We start from the raw sequence: 26,912 nt of genomic DNA, 5'->3' as shown, positions 1-26,912 counted from the left end.
ATTCAAATAATTTAACAAATTCTTACGTATTCGCGACTAGTATCTGTTTACATTAGAGTCAGATTATATTGATTTTTTACATTTTATAAGATTTAGATGTCCTTACCTTCTGATTGTTAATTTGCTTTATATGAAGTTAATATTTTATAGTAGTATTTTTTTTAAATTATATTTTATGCAGTTTGCACATTTAGCCAGTGTCCGTTAAAATGAATGAAGTATTAATTAGATGCCATTAAATTTAATAAACGATGATTGATAAATGATAAATTGTATTCACCCTTTTCCTTGAGTTATGACAAATGTTTGGAACTTAACTGAGACTGATGCAAACTTCTTGAGAGAACTTAAAGTGATGTTACACTGTTTTAATTTATTTGCCTACACCCATTTACTTTCACGAACTCTATTATTACACGTTGTTTCTTTACAAGATCAAATCAGAAACGAGAAAAGCTTTGGAAAAACTAAAGTAGCTGACATAGCCGGACGGATTAGCAAGCTGAAGTTATAAAGGGCGCACAGTACTTATGCTGAGATGACGGCCCATGGGGCAGCAAAGTTCTGGAACCTGGCCACGTATAGAGGCTGCAAGCACACCGTAGCACGTCCACTCATAAGATGTACAGATTTACAGATAAATGTATAAAGGTAGCAAGATGGCGCAGGATGCAGGCACAGGATGCTACCAACCAGTCAATTTGTAAATTATTGAGTGAAGCCTGTGTTGCTAACCCTGCACAAATGCATTGAATTGACCACAAATGGGAAAAGATAGCAATTGTCAAAATATCGTAAGGTGAGCAATATCACAACAAATGAAAACTCATAACAACCACGACCACACGTGATTCTAATGACTGAGAATAAGTGTTTTTAGTTTTCTCTACCGTAGGCGTATCCACTTTTTTTTGTTTCCTTATTGCGTCGCAAACGCAACAATACGACTTGCTCAGTTTGAAGTTATGTAACAAGCTAAGGAACATGCTATGCTCTAAGTTTCTTCGAGTCGGTTCAACTTGGCACACGGGACTAACAAGTTAAAGTGGTAGAAAGCTAGTCATATTAATATTTATCGAAGAACCGATTGATTGTACCGTGTATAACCGTGTATTTTGAATGCTTGTATCTACCAAAGAACTGTCATCATAGGCTGATAAAATGATGATGCTTGTCAGATTTCGGGTAAGTATAGACTTCGTCCGTTCGTTCGTTTCAGTCAAATGACGTCCACTGCTAGACAAAGGCCTCTTCCAATGATTTCCATAACCCAATGTTAAAAGTATTAGTGCACGTGGCAAAAACTTTTTTTACGTGGGGAAATATTTTGCGCATACTCACTGACTGATGGGGGTTACCAGTTATATGGGACTTTCTCTGTCAGGGACCGGATCACAAAAGGCTGAAAGGTAGGGCCTACCCACTAAAACCCAACGGTGTCGACGGTGATTATCCTAACTTAAACATTAAGGTCATAGCAGACATATCAACTCGGAAAGGGATCAACACCGTTTCGCCTTTTGCGAGCTGTCATCACCTTTCACGCACTGTCAATCGCGAGGCAAGGAGTTTACGTTACGGTGCGGATAAGAGTGCGTTGAAGAATGGAGTTTCATACAAAGAATACTGACCGCCTCGAGTTGATACGGTTACGACGATCCCTTTCCGGGTTGATAAATGTGATACGGCCTTTATTCTGCAGCTCCGTCAGGCTAAAAGACCTCGCTGTCGAGCGAACCATTCCAGCTTCGAGGGTTACCCTCTGTTTTTTTAAACAGAGTTTTTTCTTCGTGGCTATGATATAACAGGACTCCCAGCCCGCCATAACTTGTTACGCTTTGCTCTATGCCGCTATTCATTCAGCTCTGCTGATCAGGGTAGTACCGAGACTACCAAGAGCGGCTAAATAAAACCCAAAAAAATCTGAACCCAATAAATTCTAATTAGAGACACTTTTCTAGACGCAAGTGTTTAGAAGTTATTACAACAACAGAACTGTTACTTTCCTGAAGTTTTGTTGACAACAATGGCATAAGCTTTGTGAGCTTATAGATTTTATCATGACATGAGCATTAATGAGCTTGTCATTCAAAATTTAATTTTCTTTGAAGAATGAAGTAATAACACTGTGTGCGAGGAAGGTGTGGATGATTAGCGATTATGCATTAATTAGTCTAAGATGATGGTTATGCGTCATGAGAGCTAGGGCGTGTCTGGCCGCGAAGGCGGGTGGTGCGGGCGGTCCGGTCCGCCCACTGTTACTTCCGCTTCCGTCTGCCTGTGAGCTCTACGACCACCCAACTATAGGGTCTAATGGACTTTATGTAAGGAACTTTCTCAAAAGCAAACCAATTGTTGTACAATTTCTATTGGTACCTACCGTATGTAAAGCTGATGAATTGTGAAGTCGTTAATGATTTTCTTACTATTAAGTTGACAAATTAAGATGACTGTGGGAATATAATTTACTAGTATGCCTTCATTGCAACAGACCTACTTATTGCGTATACCCTGAAAATACGCAGGTACTAAGTAACTATATCTCAAGACACCTCTGTTTTATCGAGGAAAAATTTAATTTTTATCATGATTGCCATCTCTTAGGGATAAAATTACTCGCAGAAGACTGGTTTTATGATCAAACTGAATTTTTTTGATAAAAAATAGTCATGCATGTTTGTGAATGTTAATTTATTTAAATGTCATAATTTCACTTGTTGTATGTCNTTATTCTGTACCTTAACTCAAAAGATAGCCTTCGTTGATTTCCATCTACAAGGTAATTTTATCGCCGAATGTGATAAAGGTCTATTGAATTAGTTCCCACCAAGGCGGAGCAGGGTGGAGCGAGGGCGGAGAAGTGTTTTGAATAACCAAATAGATTTCATGACGCACAGTAGTTTGAATTTAAAAATAGGTGGACANTGTATGTCATACTTCTATGTATGTTATGTTTTGTTTCTCGATTACAAGAAGTAAATTCAGGAGGTCATCATCACTAATAAATCAAGAGCATAATATTTTTATTGATTTGGCTCATTCTAGACTAAACGGTTAAAAGAATGAGAAGTGATGATTTCACCAACACTGCTCATCGACTAATTAAATAGTAATACGCAAACAATATCGCATCACTCGTCTACCGCGTGCCGTGCCACGCCACCGAGGTACACCCATAATAGACCAGTTTGGATTAATAACGTCGGATATTTCGATGTACTCGGATTCATAACTGAGTCGTAAGTTGGAACAGCTTAGGTTCAAAATCCAATATCTTAACGACGAATAGCATCATTTGTTTGGGAATGCATGCTTTTAGCAAGAGTTGTTAAAGAGTCTCAACTTTAAGTAACGACAATATGGTTCAATGTTGAATTACGATAAGGTCAGATAATTAAGTCGGGGACACACGCTCTCTCAGGGCGGCTGCTCATTCGTGCATAATGGACCCGGGGCGACGCGACTGACGCTTGACAAAACGTGGCTCGACTTTCACTCTCATTTCTGAACCAGTCTGCAACTACATATAAATAATGGGGTCGAGATATCGGTAGTCGTAAACAAATTGGGGAAAATGACAATTTTGCAATATTATGGTCCATAGTTTGGCATCTAGCCTTAACTACGAATGCTGAGAATATTTATTTATTTGTCCGTAAAACTCTTCATAATACACCTAGGAACCCTTTTAAACCTTATCATAGGTAGGGAATATTAAGAAAAACTAAATGAGTAGTACACCACTTCTTTCATAAATAAAGCAAGAATAATAAACGAGCTTCACAGGTAGGTAACTGAAGTTTTACTGTTATTATTAAAGGTAATAAGGAACGAACCTCAATGGAGATAAGAACTATTCAGTCTCCAGAGTATCGTAATACAATACAAAGAGTCTCTAAAATAATGCTACGAAACAGACTTTAATAGTTAGTGGACGCGTTTACAGCTCACATCTTGTTAGACGATGCAACGAGTGCATCAAGAGATACGACATGTGTGCATTTTTTGCCCGCCCAAGGAGGCCGCGGGCGCGAGGTTATACACCCATTATTACGTCCTTCCTACTTTCAATTATTATTATCGGGCGGCGGTGCCGAACCCGCAACGGGGAGGAGGAGAGAGGCGCAGCTGCTGCCTACCAATAATCAAGACCTGTCTCTGTTAGAACGAGACAGCGTTATCAATGAGCAACTTAAAAGCTCATTTTTCAACCACTTTATTGGAATCTATTATTATGCTAATAACAAGGATAGTGTACAATAAAATATCGTACCGTTATGTGTACTCCAAAGCTGATAACAAGTTAAAAACTTTGAAAAATACACTTAAAACCGAAAGAAATCCGACCGCGATAGGAGGCGGATCTCCGAACAATGCCGAAGGTATTCGTGTCGTTTCGTCAGTATGATCGCCGCAGTTTGGCGGCCGGTCGTGAGGATGGTGCGATCTGTACGTGAACAAAGAAAAATATTTGTTTGCAAGTGTATACTGGATAATGTCGTCTGAGTCTTCAAAAATACAAGTGGAATACATAAACGAGGACAAAAGTATCAAGGTAAATTGTGCTAAGTGGAAGGATATAGTGTTATTGTGTAATAGAGCGGACGCCAGCGGGCAGCGGTCTCGTGTCGGCGCAGGGGGAGGGCGGGGCGACTGCGGCCCCAGCCGTGTGGGGCCCGCCAGGCCACACGCAGGAGGTTGTGACCGTGTCGCAAGCAACTCCCTTGCCGAAATAGCATCAGCGTCCTCCTCCAGTTCTGCTACCCACCCATCCCGTAACCACGTGTGAATTACATGCTAACTATTATTGCAATGTTAACTTCACAATTTGTATTTCAAGAGTCCATGGCATCGTCGCCATTTTTATAAGTGCGAAAGCAATTGCGTTGTTTTATACGATAACCTTTTGCCAATACAAGTCAGTCTACAGGGTCGAAAAAATTAAAATTATTGTGTTTTACGAATTTACTACACTTACCTGCACCAAGAATGTTTATTAATAATCCATAGATGGTCTAGCTAGCAACTGCATAAAAATCACAGTCACGCGATTTGAGGTGGGTGGATCAAAGGGCGGCGGCGGCCTTGCGTGCGACGACTCCCGGCACTTGTTAGGAAAAGGCGTGTCGACTCCCAACTATGATGTTTATACTGAACAAATTGTTGTAACTTTAAAAGTTCTAGTGTCCCACTTCCGGTTTGAAAGTTTGGCACCAAGTTTGGAACTAGTAGCTTTGAGCAGTTAACAATTCCAATTTGGCATTAAAGGGTTAATTGTGAATGAATGATGAAATTGGTAAAAGTTGAATGAATTATTACCTCAACTTTGACAATTGACAATAATTTTTTGACAGTCAATCAAAAATTTGAAAGGAAAAGTGGCGCCCTAATTAATTTTAATTTTTTCAGATTTTATCAAATGAAAAGTGAATATTGCGTTGAGGTGCGTTATAATTTATACGTGGTGAACATACACAAACATTATTTTACAGTCACTAACTCAAGGTTCTCTTATGATCATGTCATGTAGACCCTTCGTGGCATTTTTTTTGTCTTGTTTTAATACTCCCGTCTATTCCCGTTTAATGATCTATCATAATCTTTGAGGCAGTTTATAAGCCTATAGTTTCTGTGCTTCTTTTAGTTCTTCTTGTAGCTCCCAAAAGTTGTATGGTGAGTAAAGTGGGTTAAACCAACTTGTAAACAGGAAAATTGTTTTCATCAAGTTTTATTGCCTACAGAATAAGGTTCAAAACGGTGTGCTTTGAAATATTTTGTTATTGCAATTTTTTACCAGCTATACTATGTGACACCCTTGATTAGTAGAAACCATTGAAAATACTTGTGATACATGAATTTTTGTATTGGTCAAGTAGTCTGTATTTATCAGTATTGTACCTTGATACTTATTGAGACATTTTACTAAAAGTCTATAATATTAGGTAACAAAATTCAAGAAAACTTGTAACAAATAGTATGTTGAGATGTTGACATTGTCATACCTAACTTAATAATGCCTTGTAAGTTGTGGGTTTTCCTGTGTTAAAAATGCATATATTCATAAATTAGATCAGAAATATAACTACAACACAAGTAAATAACATAGTTAGATTTGTTAGTAAATAATGTAATTAAATTAAATTAGTTAGATTTGTTAGTAAATAAAATTACTTGTTACTACATCAATTTCAAAAGCAGTTATTTGAATCACAAGGAAATTGTAAGCATACTTACTTCTTTAATCAACGAGCACACATTCTTTCACTGACACCACCGATCAACGGATATCTATCCTTTTTACATTCCGTCAAAACGAAAATAATATTTTATTATAACTAATTAATATGACTTTGAAGTCTGACCGAATAATTAATGATTTAATAGCTATTAAAAACGAATCTTAGAACATTACATGAAAATATGTACATAAATCTTTCACACTTTCAATGCTCGCATTAGTCAACATGAAATAATTTAACTGGTGTCATCACTGTGCTATTGGATTTTAATGTTACACTGGCCTTAATTTGTCTAGTTTAGCATTAATTTATCTATCTACCTAACCTTGGAGTCAGATTAAATTTTCTGTTATCGGTGTCCAGGACAGAGAATGATTCTTTGATATGCTTCAAAGAACGTTCAGGTTATATTATTATTGGTTTTTGGGCCTTTATTTGCGCCAACTCGACCAGGTTTGATCTATTGTGGCAGCCCTTGTCTTTAAAGTTCACTGCTTAGTCCCGTTGAGTCTATAAATTTCCANAACAATTCCAATTTGGCATTAAAGGGTTAATAGCGAATGAATGATGAAATTGGTAAAAATTGAATGAATTATTACCTCAACTTTGACAATTGACAATAATTTTTTGACAGTCAATCAAAAATTTGAAAGGAAAAGTGGCGCCCTAATTAATGTTAATTTTTTCAGATTTTATCAAATGAAAAGTGAATATTGCGATGAGGTGCGTTATAATTTATACATGGTGAACATACACAAACATTATTTTACAGTCACTAACTCAAGGTTCTCTTATGATCACGTCATGTAGACCCTTCGTGGCATTTTTTTTGTCTTGTTTTAATACTCCCGTCTATTCCCGTTTAATGATCGATCTATCATAATCTTTGAGGCTGTTTTTATGCCTATAGTTTCTGTGCTCCTTTTAGTTTTAAAGCTCACAAAAGTTGTATGGTGAGTAAAGTGGGTTAAACCAACTTGTAAACAGGAAAATTGTTTTCATCAAGTTTTATTTGCCTACAAAATAAGGTTCAAAACGGCGTGCTTTCAAATATTTTGTTATTGCAATTTTTTACCAGCTGACTGTGACGCCCTTAGTAGAAACCATTGAAAATACTTGTGATACGTGAATTTTTGTATTGGTCAAGTAATCTGTGTTTTTTATCAGTTTTGTCCCTTGATACGCTTTATTAATCTAAGCTTGAACCTTAATGAGAATTTTACTAAAAGCCGATCATATTAGTAACAAAATTCAAGAAAACTTGTAACAAATAGTATGTTGACGTTGTCATAACTTATTCATGCCTTGTAAGTTGTTGGATTTCCTGTGTTAAAAATGCATATTCATAAATTAGACCAGAGGTGGAATTGTCTAACGCAATCGTAATCATTAATTTGGCAGTTCATAACGTATGATTATTTTGTCAAATGCTTTGTTTAACTGACTTTATCATATGTTATGAACTGTCAAATGATTACGATTGCTTTACACAATTCCACCTCAGAAATATAAGTACAACACAAGTAAATTAGTTAGATTTGTTAGTAAATGTAATTTTAAAAATTACTTGTTACTAGTTAGGTACATCAATTTCAAAAGCAGTTATTTGAATCACAAGGAAATTGTAAGCATTCTTACTTCTTTAATCAACGAGCACACATTCTTTCACTGACACCACCGATCAATGGATACCTATCCTTTTTACATTCCGTCAAAACGAAAATAATATTTTATTATAACTAATTAATATGATATCTCTCTTTGAAGTCTGACCGAATAATTAATAATTTAATAGCTATTAAAAACGAATCTTAGAACATTACATGAAAATGCATAAATCTTTTACACTTTCAATGCTCACATTAGTCAACATGAAATAATTTAACTGGTGTCACTGTGCTATTGGATTTTAATGTTACACTGGCCTTAGTTTGTCTATTTTAGCATTAATTTATCTATCTACCTAACCTTGGAGTCAGATTAAATTTGCTGTTATCGGTGTCCAGGACAGAGAATGATTCTTTGATATGCTTCAAAGAACGTTCAGGTTAAGGAAATGGCCAACTTTTCAGCTCGCTCTGCCTCTGACACATTTTGGTCAAATTATTGTGTTATTGCTGTGGTATATTCTTCTGAGATTCTTATCAATGTTATTTAAGGTATATTTTATTGCTATTTCAGCTATGCACAATGCTCTACTGGGCTTATGAGAACTTTGTATTAAATTACAAAAAAAATGAAACTATACTTTTCAAATAAAATATAAACAACATTCAATCTACATACAATCCTATAACTTTAAGCTGCTCAATTTAAATTCTTTAAAACCTTTAATGGCCCTCTTCCAAACGTCTGAAACCTACATCAACTCCAGCGGGTTAGACGGAGCTAAATTTTTTTTATTCACAACAAAGAGGTTTTTGGCCTACATCTTACCTAAGTAAAATGATGATCAAGCCGTAATCGAGCTTAGTTGAATCAGGTGGGTTTAACCACTAAACTAACCAGTTGGTTATAATGTGTAGTGTAGTAGTGCTCCTGGCAGCCACATGAAACACACACACACACCACAGCTCTCTGAAAGAAACTTGTACCTCTTGTAGCCTACTGCTATTGTCTAAAACCTGCATTAATTCTAGAAAGCATGATAATTTTATTCTTTATTCTGTAAACAACTGTTCTAGCTCTACGAGTCCCAGTATGTCATTTTTTTTTCTTTTATATCCGTGGTCTTAGCAATTTGTAGGGTACTTCAATAAATCACTCCTGTGTCCGTTTGCACTGTTCTTTGTGCAGTCCAGTGACTCAGTTGCCCTCAGTGGTTTACAAAGTGTAACGTGTTGGTTCCAGCAGGAGGGCAGCGGCTAAAAGATAAATTCAAGCGTGCTTCATGGCACGAAGTTTCTTACTTTTTATTTTGTAAGCGGTTGTCAGTTTTATTTATGGAGTTCTAATGCTAGTATGACATCAAAGTGTATCGTGTCTATTCCAGCAGAAGGGCAGCGACACCCAGTCGCCCCTAGCGCTCCTGGCAGCCATCTGTAGCCGTATGAAAGAAAAACTTTTAGGCCATTCAATCCAAAATCTGCTATCAATTCAAGCGTGCTTCATGGCAAAAAGATTCTTTTTTTTTTGTAAGCGGCCATCCCAGTTTTGTCTATGGAGTTCTAATGCTAGTATGACATCTAAGTGTAAGTTGTTTGTTCCAGCAGGAGGGCAGCGGCACCCAGTCGCCCCTAGCGCTGCTGGCCGCCACGTGCAGCCGCCTGGGCGCCGCCAGCATGGGGCCCGAGCAGCAGGCGCAGGACCAGGACAAACAGCACTACAGTTAGTATTCATATATCATAATATCAGCTGAGAGTCTAATTAAAAGAGTTGGAGGCCTGTGCTGCTAAAAGGCACACTGAATTAAGTGATGTTCTACCTAAAAATCTGACTTGCCCTCCCACCTAGGCCAGAAGCTTGATATGACTTGCCCCCCCACCTAGGCCAGAAGCTTTATATGACTTGCCCCCCTATCTAGGCCAGAAGCTTGATATGACTTGCCTCCCTACTAGGCTGAAAGCTTGGTACTCTCATGGTTCAGTACCTACCATGTTAAGGCTATGCTGATGAGATATTGGCAACTGTGGAAACAAATATTGCTTTATGGGTGAAGAGGAAGGAGACTGTATGGTGGTATAATACTGATAATGAGGATTTTTTAAAATCCGCAACGGAGAAGCTTTTGGCCTGTATCTCACCTGATTAAAATTATTATATGTTGTCTTTGGACTTTTTGTGAATATTAGATGGCTTTATACGTGACTTTCAAAGCACATAATCAGCTTTCAGCAGAAATTGAGTGGAGACACCCACATAATATGTAAAATGTATAAACAATTATTATAAATTATATTTCATACTTCCAGGTCCACAGCATCAACAACAGACCCAACAACAACAACAGGCACAACAACAACAGCAACAACAGGCTCAACAGCAGGCTCAGCAACAGCAACAAGCTCAGCAACAGGCCCAGCAACAGGCCCAGCAACAACAGGCGCAACAACAGGCGCAACAACAGGCCCAGCAACAGGCACAGTTGATACAGCAGCAAGTCCAAGGAGATGCGGCGACGATAGCGGCGATACAACAACAATATTTGCAACAACAACAGCAACAGCCGCAAGTAAGGGTCATCAGCTCGGCTGTCGTGCAGCAGTTGAGGGCCCAAGGTCTATCGGTGAGTAGTCATTTGGTATTTTTTAAATCGGGAATTTCCTTCGGTGGTGCGATTGGACATTAGAGGATATAATCATATAAGGCAGATGTGTATTCTATTCTTCATCATAATGGCATTACTATTTCACGAAGTAATGCATAAAACTTCGTGAAGTAGCAATGCCTGGCTTTCTTTTATCGAAACTTCTAACAATTTTTATATTGACTAGGGCAGTGTTTTTCAACCTTTTTATAGTCAGACACAATACACTATAGAATGGAAAGATTCAGGACCCTTTATAACATTTCAAACGTCTATAAAGTTTTTTTTGAGACTAAATGTTTTTGTACCATGAGCCCCATGTTAAGGGGGTCAGCACTTCCCCTGAGGGCTTCACAGATTGAAAATCATTATTCTAGGCCTTAGAATCTAGGGCAACAAGGCATTACTATTTAGGAATGCACTATGCAGTATACTCGTACATAAGATACATTATAGATTTCGAAGCGATTCCTAGTAGTGGAGCAAAAAAATTTAATTATCATTTTTATGATACCTATAGAACTTATATTTTTTACAGGGCAACGAATTATCAGCAGCCATTGTGAACGCAGCCAACTCAGTACCAAATGGCATTCAGGTTCAACAACCTCAGGTGAGTGGGAACGGTTATGCAAAATATTTCGTTCATCACAATGAGTGATTATTACGAAGCTTTGTTTGTAATAAATGATAACTATAAGTACTACAAAAGACATTCAGTGTGGGCTGACCTTGTAAATATTGAAACTGCAAATGTGCAAGAAAAGTTAATTTGAAATACATATTATTATGACTGTATCAATAATAAATATTGCAGTGCCTGTCAAAAGCTGTACTCTGCTGACTGTTTCACATTGCTAGAGGGCTTGCCTTACTATGCCTTCTTTCTTCTACATTCTACTACTCAGACCTGGGTTCGAAATCACTTTGTGTTCCCATTTTGGAACATTATTTTCCAAGAGAGATGATTGTACCGGGACACGTTCAGCCGTTTGGTTGATGAGCCAAGATTCAAACGCTTATGACGGCTCTAAGCTTGACCATGCTTGTGACAACCCCCACATTTAGAAATAAATCAGTGTTTACAAAATTACAAACTTATCTTGGTAGTATTAGGACCCATTTTAGTATGAAATTCCTTGTTATTTCAGGTCATATCGATGCAGCAATTGCAGTCGATACTAGGAGGCGGTGTGGTGTCGAGCGATGGCACCACATATCAAAACTCGCCGCAGCAGCTGTTACAGATACACCCGCAACTGTTACAGGTATGTGCCAACAATCCTATGCAGGGTTCGAGGATATATATCAAAATATATATCCGATATATATCAAGCCGGTTTTGATGATTTACATATATCAACTTTTAAAATTTGTTACTGTATTTGTACTTTTTGACATAAGATTTTTATTTTTTTAGTTGATTTTGCCGTATTTAAAAGAATATTTTATGTTTTTGCTTTATTTGTCTGATTTTAAGGTTTAAAAACATTAAAAACATGTTTATGTAACACATATGCAATAGTATTCACTATTCATGAATAAAACAATAATACTATGGCTTTCATACAAAATTGATATATATCAAAGTTGATATATATCGGATATATATCATAAATATCCGATATTTTGATATTTATAATAAATATCGGATATTTTCGAACCCTGATCCTATGCTTCCCAAACCAGTCTAGCTAGGGTAGGGATTACTCCATTTGCGTCTGGTAAAATGGAGAGTCGTGCACCTGCAGTAGAGAGTAAATTATAATAATAATAATAANAGAATCTGCACAGAGTTTCCTCGGTCATGTTCACGTTCAAGTTAAGGAAATGGCCAACTTTTCAGCTCGCTCTGCCTCTGACACATTTTGGTCAAATTATTGTGCTATTGCTGTGGTATATTCTTCTGAGATTCTTATCAATGTTATTTAAGGTATATTTTATTGCTATTTCAGCTATGCACAATGCTCTACTGGGCTTATTAGAACTTTGTATTAAATTTTAAAAAAAATGATACTATACTTCTATATATATAAAAGAAAGTCGTGTTAGTTACTTCGCTTATAACTCAAGAACGGCTGAACCGATTTAGCTGAAAATTGTCTGGGAGGTAGTTTAGAGCCAGGAGAAGGACAAAGGATACTTTTTATCCCGTTCGAAATTAAAAAAAAGTCTGCTTATTTATTGCCATTAAGGCGGAACAAAGTTCGCCGGGTCAGCTAGTTTCAAATAAAATATAAACAACATTCAATCTATACAATCCTATAACTTTAAGTTGCTCAATTTAAATTCTTTAAAACCTTTTATGGCCCTCATCCAAACGTCTGAAACCTACATCAACTCCAGCCGGTTAGACGGAGCAAAGATTTTTTTATCCACAACAAAGAGGTTCATGGCCTACACCTTACCTAAGTAAAATGATGATCAAGCCGTAATCGAGCTTAGTTGAATCAGGTGGTTTTACCACTAAACTACCCAGTTGGTTATAATGTGTAGTAGTGCTCCTGGCAGCCCCATGCAGCTCTCTGAAAGAAACTTGTACCTCTTGTAGCCTACTGCTATTGTCTAAAACCTACATTAATTCCAGAAAGCATGATAATGTTTTTATTCTTTATTCTGTAAACAACTGTTCTAGCTCTACGAGTCCCAGTATGTAATTTTTTTTTCTTTTATATCCGTGGTCTTAGCGACAATCTGTAGGGAACTTCAATAAATCACTCCTGTGTCCGTTTGCACTGTTTTCTGTCGTGTGCAGGGTGGAGTCCAGTGACTCAGTTGCCCTCAGTGGTTAACAAAGTGTATCTTGTCTATTCCAGCAGGAGGGCAGCGGCACCCAGTTGTCCCTAGCTCTCCTGGCTGCCACCTGCAGCTGTATGAAAAAAAAACCTTTAGGCCATTCAACCCAATTTTTTTAAGCCTCTTGTAGCCAGCTTGTGTTCTGCTATCAATTCCAGCTAACATGATAGCAGTGTTTTTTATTCTAAGCTGCCATCCCAGTTTTATGCGGCACCCAGTCGCCTCTAGCTTTCCTGACAGTCATGTGCAGCCAAAAAAAAAACTAGGCCACAATATTCAAATTTTTGATACCTCTTACTCCTCTACTGCTAAGTCTACTAACCTCTAAAACCTGCGTCAACTCCAGCAAGCGTGATACAGTGTTGTTTATTCTTGATTTTTAAGCGGTTGTTCTCCAGCTCCATCTATAGTCTCAATATAAATAAATAAATATCCTTGGACATTTTACACTATGCTTCTAGTCCTAAACTAAGCAAAGCTTGTACTATGGGCACTAGACAACGGATATAAACATACTTAAATACTTTTTTTTGTAAATACATACATACATATACCTACATAGTAACACCCAGGCCCGTCACAGAAATTAAAATTCATCATTTCAATTTCTGCCTGGCCGGGAATCGAACCCGGGACCTCTCGGCATAGTAGTCCGTTCTGAACCACTACACCAAACGGCCGACTAACAAATGTATTACATACATATACAGTATGACATTAAAGTGTATCTTGTCTATTCCAGCAGGAGGGCAGCGGCACCCAGTCGCCCCTAGCGCTGCTGGCCGCCACGTGCAGCCGCCTGGGCGCCGCCAGCATGGGGCCCGAGCAGCAGGCGCAGGACCAGGACAAACAGCACTACAGTTAGTATAGTTATATCATTATAACTGCAGTCTTTTGTGTGGTAGTTCTATCCTGAGTACCATGTCTATCGTTCGTTCGTTTCAGCCAAATGACGTCCACTGCTGGACAAAGACCTCCCCCAAGGATTTCCACAAAGACCGGTCCTGCGCCGCTCGCGACCTTCACCAGATCGTCGGTCCACCTAGTGGGAGGCCTGCCTACGCTACGTCTTCCGGCTCGTGGTTGCCACTCAACTTTCCTGCCTCAGCGGCCATCAGCTCTACGAGCTATGTACCCTGCCCACTGCCACTTGATTTTAGCGATTCTGCGGGCTATGTCAGTCACTCTGGTTCTACGGATCTCCTCGTTTCTGATTCGATCACGCAGGGAAACTCCGAGCATAGCACGCTCCATCGCCCTTTGGGTGACCTTGAGCCTTCTTATGAGGCCCATAGTAAGCGACCTCGTCTCAGATCCGTATACCATCACTGGCAACACACACTGGTGAAAGACTTTTGACTTGACTCGCTCCTAGCGCTGCTGGCAGCCACGTGCAGCCGCCTGGGCGCCGCCAGCATGGGGCCCGAGCAGCAGGCGCAGGACCAGGACAAACAGCACTACAGTTAGTATAGTTATATCATTATAACTGCAGTCTTTTGTGTGGTAGTTATATCCTGAGTACCATGTTTTTGCTATCGTTCGTTTCAGCCAAATGACGTCCACTGCTGGACAAAGGGTATCGCCGCCTGCCATTTAAAATCGTTCGTTGTTCGTCGTTTCAGCCAAATGACGTGGACGTCAGCAGTGGACTGCTGGACAAAGGCCTCCCCCAAGGATTTCCACAAAGACCGGTCTTGCGCCGCTCGCATCCAGGCGCCTCCCGCGACCTTCACCAGATCGTCGGTCCACCTAGTGGGAGGCCTGCCTACGCTACGTCTTCCGGCTCGTGGTTGCCACTCAACTTTCCTGCCTCAGCGGCCGTCAGCTCTTCGAGCTATGTGCCCCGCCCACTGCCACTTGATTTTAGCGATTCTGCGGGCTATGTCAGTCACTCTGGTTCTACGGATCTCCTCGTTTCTGATTCGATCACGCAGGGAAACTCCGAGCATAGCACGCTCCATCGCCCTTTGGGTGACCTTGAGCCTTCTTATGAGGCCCATAGTAAGCGACCTCGTCTCAGATCCGTATACCATCACTGGCAACACACACTGGTGAAAGACTTTTGACTTGACTCGCCCCTAGCGCTGCTGGCCGCCACGTGCAGCCGCCTGGGCGCCGCCAGCATGGGGCCCGAGCAGCAGGCGCAGGACCAGGACAAACAGCACTACAGTTAGTATAGTTATATCATTATAACTGCCAGTCTTTTGTGCGGTAGTTATATCCTGAGTACCACGTTTTTGCTATCGTTCTTTCGTTCGATTCAGCCAAATGACGTCCACTGCTGGACAAAGGCCTCTCCCAAGGATTTCCACAAAGAACGGTCCGGCGCTGTCTGCATCCAGGTTCTTACCGGGACCTTTACCAGACAGTCAGTTTTTGCTATGCTCATGATATTAGCAAATGTGTGATAGTTATATCCTCCAGTCAGTAGCGGAGGGGCAACTGCCTCTGAACAGCTGGAAATAAATCAAACTATAATATGACCTAAAAATCATTCTTGCCCCCCTAGGCTAGTAGATGGATATCTGAGTACGCCCATGGTTCAGTACCTACCTACCACGTTAAGGCTAAACGGAGAAGCTTTTGGCCTGCATCTCACCTGATTAAAATTATTATTTGTAGTCTTTGGAATTTTTGTGAATATTAGATGGCTTTAAACGTGATTCCCAAAGCACAATCAGCTTTCAGCAGAAATTGAATGGAGACATCCAAGCGTATGATGTACGCCTGGCGCGTTAGCATCATTTGGGTGACTTATTTGACAATGTTAAATGTAATAAACAATTTTTATAATGACGTACTTTTATGGGCCATGCCTGAATTAAATACCTTTTATTTTATTTATTTATTTATATTCCATACTTCCAGGTCCACAGCATCAACAACAGGCTCAACAACAACAGCAACAGGCACAACAACAACAGCAACAACAGGCTCAACAGCAGGCTCAGCAACAGCAACAAGCTCAGCAACAGGCCCAGCAACAGGCCCAGCAACAGGCCCAGCAACAACAGGCGCAACAACAGGCGCAACAACAAGCCCAACAACAGGCACAGTTGATACAGCAGCAGGTGCAAGGAGATGCGGCGACGATAGCGGCGATTCAACAACAATATTTGCAACAACAACAGCAACAGCCGCAAGTAAGGGTCATCAGTTCGGCTGTCGTGCAGCAGTTGAGGGCCCAAGGTCTATCGGTGAGTAGTCATTTGGTATTTTTATAATCGGGAATTTCCTTCGTTGGTGGGATTGATATAATCATACAAGGCAGATCAATCTATTCTATTCTAAATTATTATGGCAATGCCATTTCACGAAGTAATGCGTAAAACTTCGTGAAGTAACTTTCTTTTCTTCTAACATTTACATTGTCTAGGGCAGTGTTTTTCAACATTTTTATAGTCGGACACAATACACCAGGGATGGCGAACCTTTATGGGGCAACGTGCCACTTTTCTAAAAAAAAAAGGCATCGTACAAGTGGCGCCACTGCACTGGCGAGTGACAGCATTACAGCACCTTACTCTACAGTGGCGCCAACTGATGAGGGCAAATATAGCCCTCATTCAAAACATAATTTACTATTTTATTTCATAGTGAATTTTGAATTTTGGAGTGATTGGTGGCGTGCCCTAAATATTGTAGCGCGTGCCATCACGTGCCATTGGTTCGCCATCCCTGCAATACACTATAGAATGGAAAGATTCAGGACCCTTTATAACATTTCAAACGTCTATAAAGTTTTTTTGAGACTAAATGTTTTTGTACCATGACCCCCATGTTAAGGGGGTCAGCACTTCCCCTGAGGGGTTCACAGATTAACAACAAGGCATCAATTATTTAGGAATGCACTATGCATGCAGTATACTCGTACATAAGATACATTATAGATTTCGAAGCGATTCCTAGTAGTGGAGCAAAAAAATTTCATTATCAGTTTGTGATAGGTACAATAAAGAACTTATATTTTTTACAGGGCAACGAATTATCAGCAGCCATTGTGAACGCAGCCAACTCAGTACCAAATGGCATTCAGGTTCAACAACCTCAGGTGAGTGGGAACGGTTATGCAAAATATTTCGTTCATCACAATGAGTGATTATTACGAAGCTTTGTTTGTAATAAATGATAACTATAAGTACTACAAAAGACATTCAGTGTGGGCTGACCTTGTAAATATTGAAACTGCAAATGTGCAAGGAAAGTTAATTTGAAATACATATTATTATGACTGTATCAATAATAAATATTGCAGAGCCCGTCAAAAGTTGTACTCTGCTGACTGTTTCACATTGCTAGAGGTCTTTCCCTACTATGCCTTCTTTCTTCTACATTCTACTAGTCAGACCTTCTGGGTGACCACTTTGTGTTCCTATTTTGGAACATTATTTTCCAAGAAGAGATGATTGTACCGGGAGTACCGGGACACGTTCAGCCGTTTGGTTGATGAGCCAAGATTCAAACGCCTATGACGGCTCATGCAACTTGAACAAGCTTGTGACAACTCCCACATTTAGAAATAAATCAGTGTTTCGTTCGTTTCAGCCATATGACGTCCACTGCTGGAAAAAGGCCTCCTCCAAGGTTTTCCACAATGCACGGTCCTGCACTGCCACTTGATTTTAGCAATTCTGCGAGCTATGTCGGTCACTTTGGTTTTCCTGCAGATCTCCTCATTTCTGATTCGATCACGCAGGGAAACTCCAAGCAAATCATCATTATTTACAAGTTTCAAGAAATCAGTGTTTACAAAATTACAAACTTATTTTGGTAGTAGTTGGACCCACTTTAGTATGAAATTCCTTGTTATTTCAGGTCATATCGATGCAGCAATTGCAGTCGATATTAGGAGGCGGCGTGGTGTCGAGCGATGGCACCACATACCAGAACTCGCCGCAGCAGCTGCTACAGATACACCCGCAACTGTTACAGGTGTGTGCCAACAATCCTAGGCCTCCCTATTCCTGGCCAAAGAGGGGAGTGTAGGCCAAATCCTCTATTTGCCTCTGGTAAAATAGAGAGAGTCTTGCTCCTGCAGTGGAGACAAAATTATGACTTGACGATACAGTCCTTTTCAACCACTTCCACTGTTGGACAGTGACCTAAGGATTTTCACGACCACAGGTCCTGCACTACTCACATCCAGGATTTTCAATAGATATTCGGTTCATCGATTGGAACGACCTACACTACGTGGGTGGTGCGTGGTCATTATTCCAGTACTGTTGTATACTTTTATGCATCAACTTGGAACATTGATATGATAATATGCATCCAGGTTCTTACCGGGACCTTTACCAGACAGTCAGTTTTTGCTATGCTCATGATATTAGCAAATGTGTGATAGTTATATCATCCAGCAGTAGCGTAACTATACTGTAACTATACTATCCGAGGCCCGTGGCATTGAGGGGGGGCCTGGCCCGTGAAATGCCAGGGGGGAGGGGTTTGGTTTCATAGCACGTATGAATGAGTACCTAATATCACGAATCGGTAACCCAAACAACTTAATGTGTGCATTTTACTTGAGCCCCCTGGGGCCGTGGGCCCGTGGCATTTTGCCAGCCCTGCCCCCCTGTAGTTCCGCCACTATCATCCAGTAAGCTAAACTTTATATTGAACCTCAAAACTTCAATTCCCAACTTCCCATTCTAATCTACCGATGCTTTGTTCCAGCAACAAGCGGGAGGCATCTACGGCAGTTGCCTAGTGGGTGGCGTAGGCGGCGTAGGCGGCGTGGGAGGCGTGGCGCCCATGCAGGCTGTCACTGTAGACGGACAGGAGGCTCTGTTCATCCCTGCTCAGCATGCTCAGGTCAGTAGATAAGTAGCTTAAATATAAAGACAACCCTGTATAGTCAAGAATAGGCGGCATCTACGGCTGTACGTGGCGCCCATGCAGGCCGTCACCGTGGACGGACAGGAGGCTTTGTTCATCCCTGCTCAGCATGCTCAGGTCAGTAGATAAGTAGCTTAAATATAAAGACACCCTGTATAGTCAAGCATAGGCGGGCGTCTTGGGAGGCGTGGCGCCCATGCAGGCTGTCACTGTAGACGGACAGGAGGCTTTGTTCATCCCTGCCCAGCATGCACAGGTCAGTAGGAAGACGTTAAGAAGCTTGAATATAAAGATTAAAGACACCCTGTATAGTCAAGCATAGGTGGATCTGAGGCCGCTGTTTAAGAAAAGGTTAGATCCTTTACAACGTTGATATGTCCGAAAATACAAAAAAATACGAAGGTTGTGATGTCATTTTTCTTGGAATACTGGGACTGGTCTTGACTGTGAATGATTCACAAAATCTGTATGAATACTGTTTTATATAAATAATAAATAAATAAATAAATCTTTGGACAATTTCACACAGCGCCAGCTAGCTTCTTTAACTTCTGACCACAAAACACGATCTTTGCTTTCAGCCCGTTCCAGCTATTATCTTCAGAACATAAGTCCATTTAGCAGTGTTTCGTACCGAAATANAATAATAATAAATAAATCTTTGGACAATTTCACACAGCGCCAGCTAGCCCCAAAGTAAGCAACTTAATGCTTGTGTTATGGGTGCTAGCTTAACGGATATACTACTTATATACTTTTTTTTTAAATACATACATAAATTATACATAGTAACACCCAGACCCGTCACAGAAATTAAAATTCATCATTTCAATTTCTGCCCGGCCGGGAATCGAACCCGGGACCTCTCGGCATAGTAGACCGCTCTGAACCACTACACCAAACGGCCGACGAATTATGACTTGATGATTCATTCCTTTTCAACCAAAACACTACCACTGTTGTGATAAGGCCTTTACCGAGAATTTATGTAACCAACTGGACCTGCACTGCTCACATCCAGGACCTTTATTAAATTTTCGGTTCATCGAGTTGACGGTTTTCCTACACTACGTCGTTTGTGGACGCCATTCCGGAACTTTTCTACACTTTTATGTATTCACATTTACTTTGATATTGGTCGTCCCGTGAGCTAAATTACATACTACACAAATCATGTACAGAATAAGATTTTTCTTCTTTGCCTGGCCCTCTCTCATTTTTTTGTCCCCCGTATCTGTGTCTCCAGGCGACTCGGTCGTGTGTCGTCTCTTCGTTGAATTAGGCCTGTTTGAGGTTGTTATTTAATACAGAATAAGACTAAAGGCCCCTATTATGAGACGACACTCCTTCCCAACTTCCCATTCTAATCTACCGATGCTGTCCTGGGTCGTCTGTTCTCGTTGACTTAAGCCTCTTTGATGTTCTTATTTAATACAGAATAAGACAAAACACCCCTATTATGAAACGAAACCCATTCTAAACTACCGATGTTTTGTTCCAGCAACAAGCGGGAGGCATCTACGGCAGTTGCTTGGTGGGTGGCGTAGGCGGCGTGGGAGGCGTAGGAGGCGTGGCGCCCATGCAGGCCGTCACTGTAGACGGACAGGAGGCTTTGTTCATCCCTGCACAGCATGCACAGGTTAGCATGAATATACTGCAGCCCTGTATTTTCAGGCATAGGCGGTTGCCTGGTGGGCGGCGTGGGAGGCGTGGCGCCCATGCAGGCTGTCACTGTAGATGGACAGGAGGCTCTGTTTATCCCTGCCCAGCATGCTCAGGTCAGTAGGAAGACGTTAGAAGCTTAAATATACTGTAACTGTTTAGTGAAGCATAGGGTACCCTGTATAGTCAAGTATAGGACACACTATATAGCCAAGCATAAGGCACCCGTGTAGCCAAGTATAGGTCACCCTGGTATAGCCAAGCGTAGGCGGCTGCCTGGTGGGTGGCGTGGGAGGCGTGGCGCCCATGCAAGCCGTCATTGTAGACGGGCAGGAGGCTCTGTTCATCCCTGCCCAGCATGCTCAGGTCAGTGTAAAGATAATAAGGAGCTTGAATAAATTGTCATCCTTTACAGTCAAGCATAGGCGGCTACCTGGTGAGCAGCAGGTCAGTACAAAGATAAGAAGCTTGAATAAACTGTATAGTCAAGCATAGGCGGCATCAACATGCACATTACACAGGTCTGTATGATGTTATGAAGCTGGAACTTTAACACCCAGTATAATAAATCATAGACGGCTGCCTGGTGGACGGCCAGGAGGCCCTGTTCATCCCTGCTCAGAATGCAGAGGTCAGTATGAAGAAAAGCTTAGATCATCCTGTGTAGTCCAGGATCTAAAGTAAGAAATGCTTATTTCTGGACTGCATAGCTCATAGTGAAATACTAGTCATGAGCAACAGCGATGCATTGAAATTATGAAGGTAGAGATTTCAAAATCTGCTCTTAAGGCAGTTCTAATCAAGATTTACTTCAAAAGTTATAACTGTTGGCCACAAAGCACGATTTTTGCCACCCCATTCCAGCTATTATTTTGAAGTCATCAGTCCATGGAGCAGGCGTATCTAATTCTAAATCTATGAACGTCTTCTGTGAGGTTATAAAATAACAAAAATATTATGTATTGCTTACAGAATTTCTCCAGCATGGGGCAAGTGAGCCTAGTCAACGGACAACTGGTGCGGGCGCTGCCGGCCGGCTTCCTGCAGAACGTCATGCATCTACCCGCTGGTAAGTACACATAAAACACACAAGGTCACACACAAATACATTAGGTCTTGCGAATCGCACTTTTGAGATCAGCGACCAAAGGTTGAGACTAAAGTAAAGACAAACAGTACGGCTAGCACGAAAAACTTTCGAGTTCAAATCGTTTGCGTATTCGAATCGCCATCAAAAGATTTTGTACGAAAACTACAACAGCGCCCGTGTGAACGTGTCGTAAAGTGAACTTAGTATGAGAAATGGTTGCACGAAACTTATTTTGAGAATCAAAACTGTCACGTTATTGTTTAATTCGAAGATTGAGTATCGAATTTTGTCGAATACGCAAACGATTCGAAGGCAAAAGTTGTTCATGCTAAAGGTACAGACTTCAAACATTATACAGATTCGAGTTTGAGCAAACAGACTTCAAACACTATAGAGATTGGAGTTTGAGTCATATACAAGTTTTGAAACAATAAAGCTATGAATTATGTAGTTTATCAGAGTACACTGAAGTCAATACAAGATAATGTTACAGGACTCACGTGTGACACTCAAAATTAAACTGACACTGAATACGATTTATATTATAGAAATAGTTAAAATCTGATCTCAAATGTGTTATCCGTGTCTTAACGACACGACGACGTTAAGTCTGGTTTAAAAACGACTTTCTTAGTTTTTCTGGAACACATTGCACATATCTAAATACTTATTTTTAGTACACACACTCGACTTAAACTAGCTTTTGGGATTGCTTTGGTGTTAATTTCCGATCATCAGCTTCGCTTTATGGGCCCACATCTAGACTCAAACATATCATTTTCTTAGAGCATGTATGTTTAATGTTTAGTCATACACTTCCTCCTTTCACTTGATATTTGTTTCTTCTCTCGAGTGAAAGTGGTGCAGCGCGGCGTGCATTTCGTTTATGAACCGCAATTATATTTTATAGCAGTCGAAAAGTATTTGCTTCATCATCTTTCAAATAAACAGTTATCTCACAAATTGACTGAGTAACTTAAAGTTTTGTTTACTTCGTGAACGATTTTAACATTAAAACGATGTAAAGAAACTTAAGGCTCATATTGTGCAATGAAGCTCAAATCTTTATTTAACCTTCTGATTGGTTGAATTTCAATATTTAGATCAGTGTTTTTCAACCTTTTTCATGACACGACCCGGTAGTATGAAAAAATGTTTGGCGACCCCCCGACCGTTCGCTTTTTTTTCATGCATTTTATAATGTTGCAAAGATGTTTGTAGAGACCGAATACTTCAATACATACCTACAACATTTGCATAATTAGATTTCGGATTAATCTGTCTTTATAAGATTTTTTTTTACTGAGGTAGTTTTTACGACCTCTCGCGACCCCCCTACAGAGGCTTCGCGACCCCCCAGGGGGTCGCGACCCACAGGTTGAAAAACACTGATTTAGATCAACCACAATCTTGGATCTATTATTGAATTTAAATTTATAATTGAGTGTCATTTAATAATACGCCTACTTTTTAATTTGCATAGTAATTTTTTGCGATAAATAAAATGCCGTCGCGCTATCATCAGTAACGGCCATCGCATGCCTCTCGCTTGTACGACTCTCATACTAATCTGTGTTTCCGCGGCGCCCGCTAACAGAGCAACAGGCGACGGTCAACATCCCGGGCACTAACCTCTCGATCCCATTAAGCGCTTTGACCGGGAACCAGATGATCACGATCCCGGGGTCCAATATTGCGATCCCGGCCGGGATTCAGATCCCGACGAGTCAGGCTATCTCGATCCCGAGCTCCACGGGCGTGCAGATGCAGCAGCAAGACAAGGCCGACTCTAAGGAACAGAAGGACGCCAGCCCCGATCCACAAGGTTGGTCTCAGGGTTCACGTGGATGGAACTTTCAAAGCGTCAGACACAGTTTTACATATCTATAAAGACGATTTTGGGATAACTTTGATACTAATTTTGGGAGAAAATTTACACAGTAACTTTTGAATCATCTGGGGTTCATTTTTGACGCGTTCAAACTTAATTGAAGACTGTTCGATGGCGATACGATAGTTTTCCATTAATCTTTCTTCATTAGTTCTATGTTTCTTCTTTAATATATCATTGACTTATTTTTATTTTTCATCATTCCAAAAGTTCCGTCCACACTTCACTATATTTCATCTCCCAGCTTTTAGTGTTGATTTTTTGCAATTCTGATTAATTTGCTTGGTGTATTAATTTTCTCATAAATCATTCGTACAGTGAACCTACGCAGCTGTATCTCGTACTAGCACTTGGTAATAATGCTTGGTTGTTTTTCACTATGCACTACCATAATTACACAGCACATTTAATGTTATCATTTATAAAACGTAATTTAAGATTAAAAGTCATTATTTTGTTTATAAAAAGTAATTTAAGTTCCCTAAGATTATTTTTATTTCAATAAAAAAATCGGTACGAGATATCTTAAGATAATATCTGTTATCAAAACTATTATGTAAAGACATAAAATTTTTAAGTTTACCATGTGTGTTGAAACTGAACGCAGACTAAAAAAGTTTGTCTACTTTTTTTAAAATTGTAATCGTTGATAGCTTAGTAACGTTTTTGCCAACAGGTCCAATGGGCGCGTTCCAAAAAATCATAGACAAACTTATCGTAGCTAGACTGCTCTCCGACCGTGTCACCTGAAGGTCGTATGCATACATATCGTATTTGCGATATACATATCTTTGATGCCTGGTTAAAATGTATTGATTAATAGCTGTTATTAGGTCACATTTGATCTCATTGCGCTGTATACCTGCGGTCTGCGTTCGATTTCAAATCTATTGAAGAGGAGTACCTTTGAAAGCTTTGGCGATTTTTTTTCTCGATGGCTGTTCGTAAAGAAAAGCTACCGAAGCGTACGTATAAACGATATTGTACGATGGTTTGTAATAAGGCTTTTATGGGCGGCAAATTTTCGTAGAAGTTATTGACTAATTAATAATTTTAATTAACGCACAGTATGGAAATATGCCAAAGCATTTAACTACATAAAATATGTAATATTAAATATCGTATCAATTTTTTGTTGAAAAATAGCACCTGTTACATGATAAGGTCATGCTTCAATTCGCAATGTATAGGGGTTCAAGAGCAGCCTCACTACTATATCTAGGAGGATAGCTAGCCTAAGATGCGCGCCACGATATAATCTTACTGTAGATTTTTGACGACAAATGTTTGAGCATATCGATCGTCTAAAAACGATTAAAATGTCTCGATTAGATTACTTCTTTTATAATATTTATTTATTTCGGAGCTTTTGTCTCCAGAAGCTGCCATCTTCATCAAGCCAAATAACAAGTTTTCACAAGTTTAAGAATTTCCGTTAAAACACGCCCAATATGTGTTGTATACTGTGAATGTCTTAAATTTGTATTGCTGTTGGTGTACCTTTATCAATAAATAAATAAATAAACACGCGTTCAGTACCGAAAATTAGTATGCAGCGCTCGCGAATACATGCGGCCGTGGTGGGCAGGTGGCCGCCCGCGTTATTATAGCGGAGGCCCTAAATCGTGACGCGCTCTTAGGGCTGGTTTTAGTGTCACGCGGACCGTCCGGTGCGGACCCGCTCCGCACGGCCAATCGTATGAACTTCTAGGGAGCGTTTTAGAGTAATGCGGTCCGGAGGAACCGCTCCGCTCCCTAGTAGTTCATACAGATCGGCTGTGCGGAGCGATCCGCACTCACAGTCCGCGTGACACTAAGAGTAGGCGCACACCGTTGATTTTTCGTCGGCCGATAGTTTAGTCGGGCTGTTGATCAGTATGGGCATGAATGGGACTGCGCACACTACGCCGATTCGATTTGGCCGATTCTTCATACAATTTGAAATCGGGCACAACTATCGGCCAACTAAAAATCTACGGTGTGCGCTTACTCTAAAACCAGCCTAGGACTGGCAGGTTATGCTTCAATTCTCAATACAAGCTTGCATAAGCATCCAAAGTAAAAATTGACATGTAATTCAGGGGCAGGCGTGGCCGTACGCGGCGTGGGCGGCGTGGGAAGCGTGGGCAGTGTGGGCATGGTGCCGGTTCAAGTGCCGGTGAGCGTGGCTGGCGGCCATACTGTGTACCAGACCGTGCACGTGCCTATGCACGCGCCGCACCATCTGCAGCTGATACCTCACGCGCACCAGGTCAGTGAACTAAAGATCCTTGTTGTAGTCATCATCATCATGATTTTAGCTATAGGACCCACGTATACGGCTATTTCCACTGCTGGAACACGACTCTAACTTACTAGAGGCAAATAGAGGATTTGGCCTACACTCCCCTCGCTGGCGAGGATTGGGGAGACCTTTGTTGGCTTACGAGTTGGAGTTGGTTTATGAGATCGAATCAGAAATGAGGAGATCCGTAAACGAACTTAAGTCGCTGACGTTTTTTTTCAGCCAAATGACGTCCACTGCTGGACAAAGGCCTCCCCCAAGGTTTTCCACAATGAACGGTCCTGCGCTGCCCGCATCCAGGCTCTTCCCGCGACCTTTACCAGATCGTCGGTCCACCTAGTAGGAGGCCTGCCCACGCTACGTCTTCCAGCCCGTGGTCGCCACTCGAGAACTTTCCTGCCCCAACGGCCATCGTCTCTACGAGCTATGTGCCCCGCCCACTGCCTAAGTCGCACTAAGTCGCTGACTTAGCCCGACGGATTAGCAAGCTGAAGTGGTAATGGGCAGAACACAGTATGCAGAACTGACGGCCGATGGGGCAGCAAGGTTCTGGAATGGAGGCCGCGTACCTTGTGGGTCGACATCATAAAGGTAGCAGGAAGGCGCTGGACGCAGGTCGCTGCCAACCGGTTAACATGGAAATCATTGGGGGAGGCCGATGTTCAGCAGTGGATGTCCTATGGCTTCTTATATGGACTCATTAGCCAATGTTGATACGTGGCAAGACTTGCGAGATCCCTCACAAGATCATCAATTACATTGGACACTTGGCCACTCTGAAAAAGGTCAAGGTTTGCAGGACCTCTTAAGCAATCTGGAAAAAGCCAACCCTCAACTCTTATACTCTGGACAAGGCTTGCAGGATC

General features: G+C 40.8%; 1 protein-coding gene across 1 annotated transcript in view; it reads left to right on the top strand.

The window, feature by feature from the left end:
• Positions 1–4,111: 4,111 nt before the first annotated feature.
• LOC114349586 (transcription factor Sp3) overlaps positions 4,112–26,912 on the top strand; it is a 34,406-nt gene continuing 11,605 nt past the window's right edge. The window contains exons 1-9 of the mRNA XM_028300002.1: positions 4,112–4,555; positions 9,452–9,539; positions 16,156–16,478; positions 17,258–17,332; positions 18,097–18,213; positions 18,958–19,095; positions 21,754–21,850; positions 23,469–23,696; positions 25,844–26,013. Coding sequence (XP_028155803.1) covers positions 4,496–4,555; positions 9,452–9,539; positions 16,156–16,478; positions 17,258–17,332; positions 18,097–18,213; positions 18,958–19,095; positions 21,754–21,850; positions 23,469–23,696; positions 25,844–26,013 — 1,296 coding nt within the window. The 5' untranslated portion in view covers positions 4,112–4,495. The remainder of the gene's footprint in view (positions 4,556–9,451; positions 9,540–16,155; positions 16,479–17,257; positions 17,333–18,096; positions 18,214–18,957; positions 19,096–21,753; positions 21,851–23,468; positions 23,697–25,843; positions 26,014–26,912) is intronic.

The sequence above is a fragment of the Ostrinia furnacalis genome, unplaced genomic scaffold, assembly GCF_004193835.3.
Source record: "Ostrinia furnacalis isolate ACB-3 unplaced genomic scaffold, ASM419383v2 OfSCF0694, whole genome shotgun sequence".
NCBI classification, from domain to species: Eukaryota; Metazoa; Arthropoda; class Insecta; order Lepidoptera; family Crambidae; genus Ostrinia; species Ostrinia furnacalis.
Note: the sequence above shows the minus strand (reverse complement) of the source record. Positions and strands in the feature narration are given on the sequence as shown.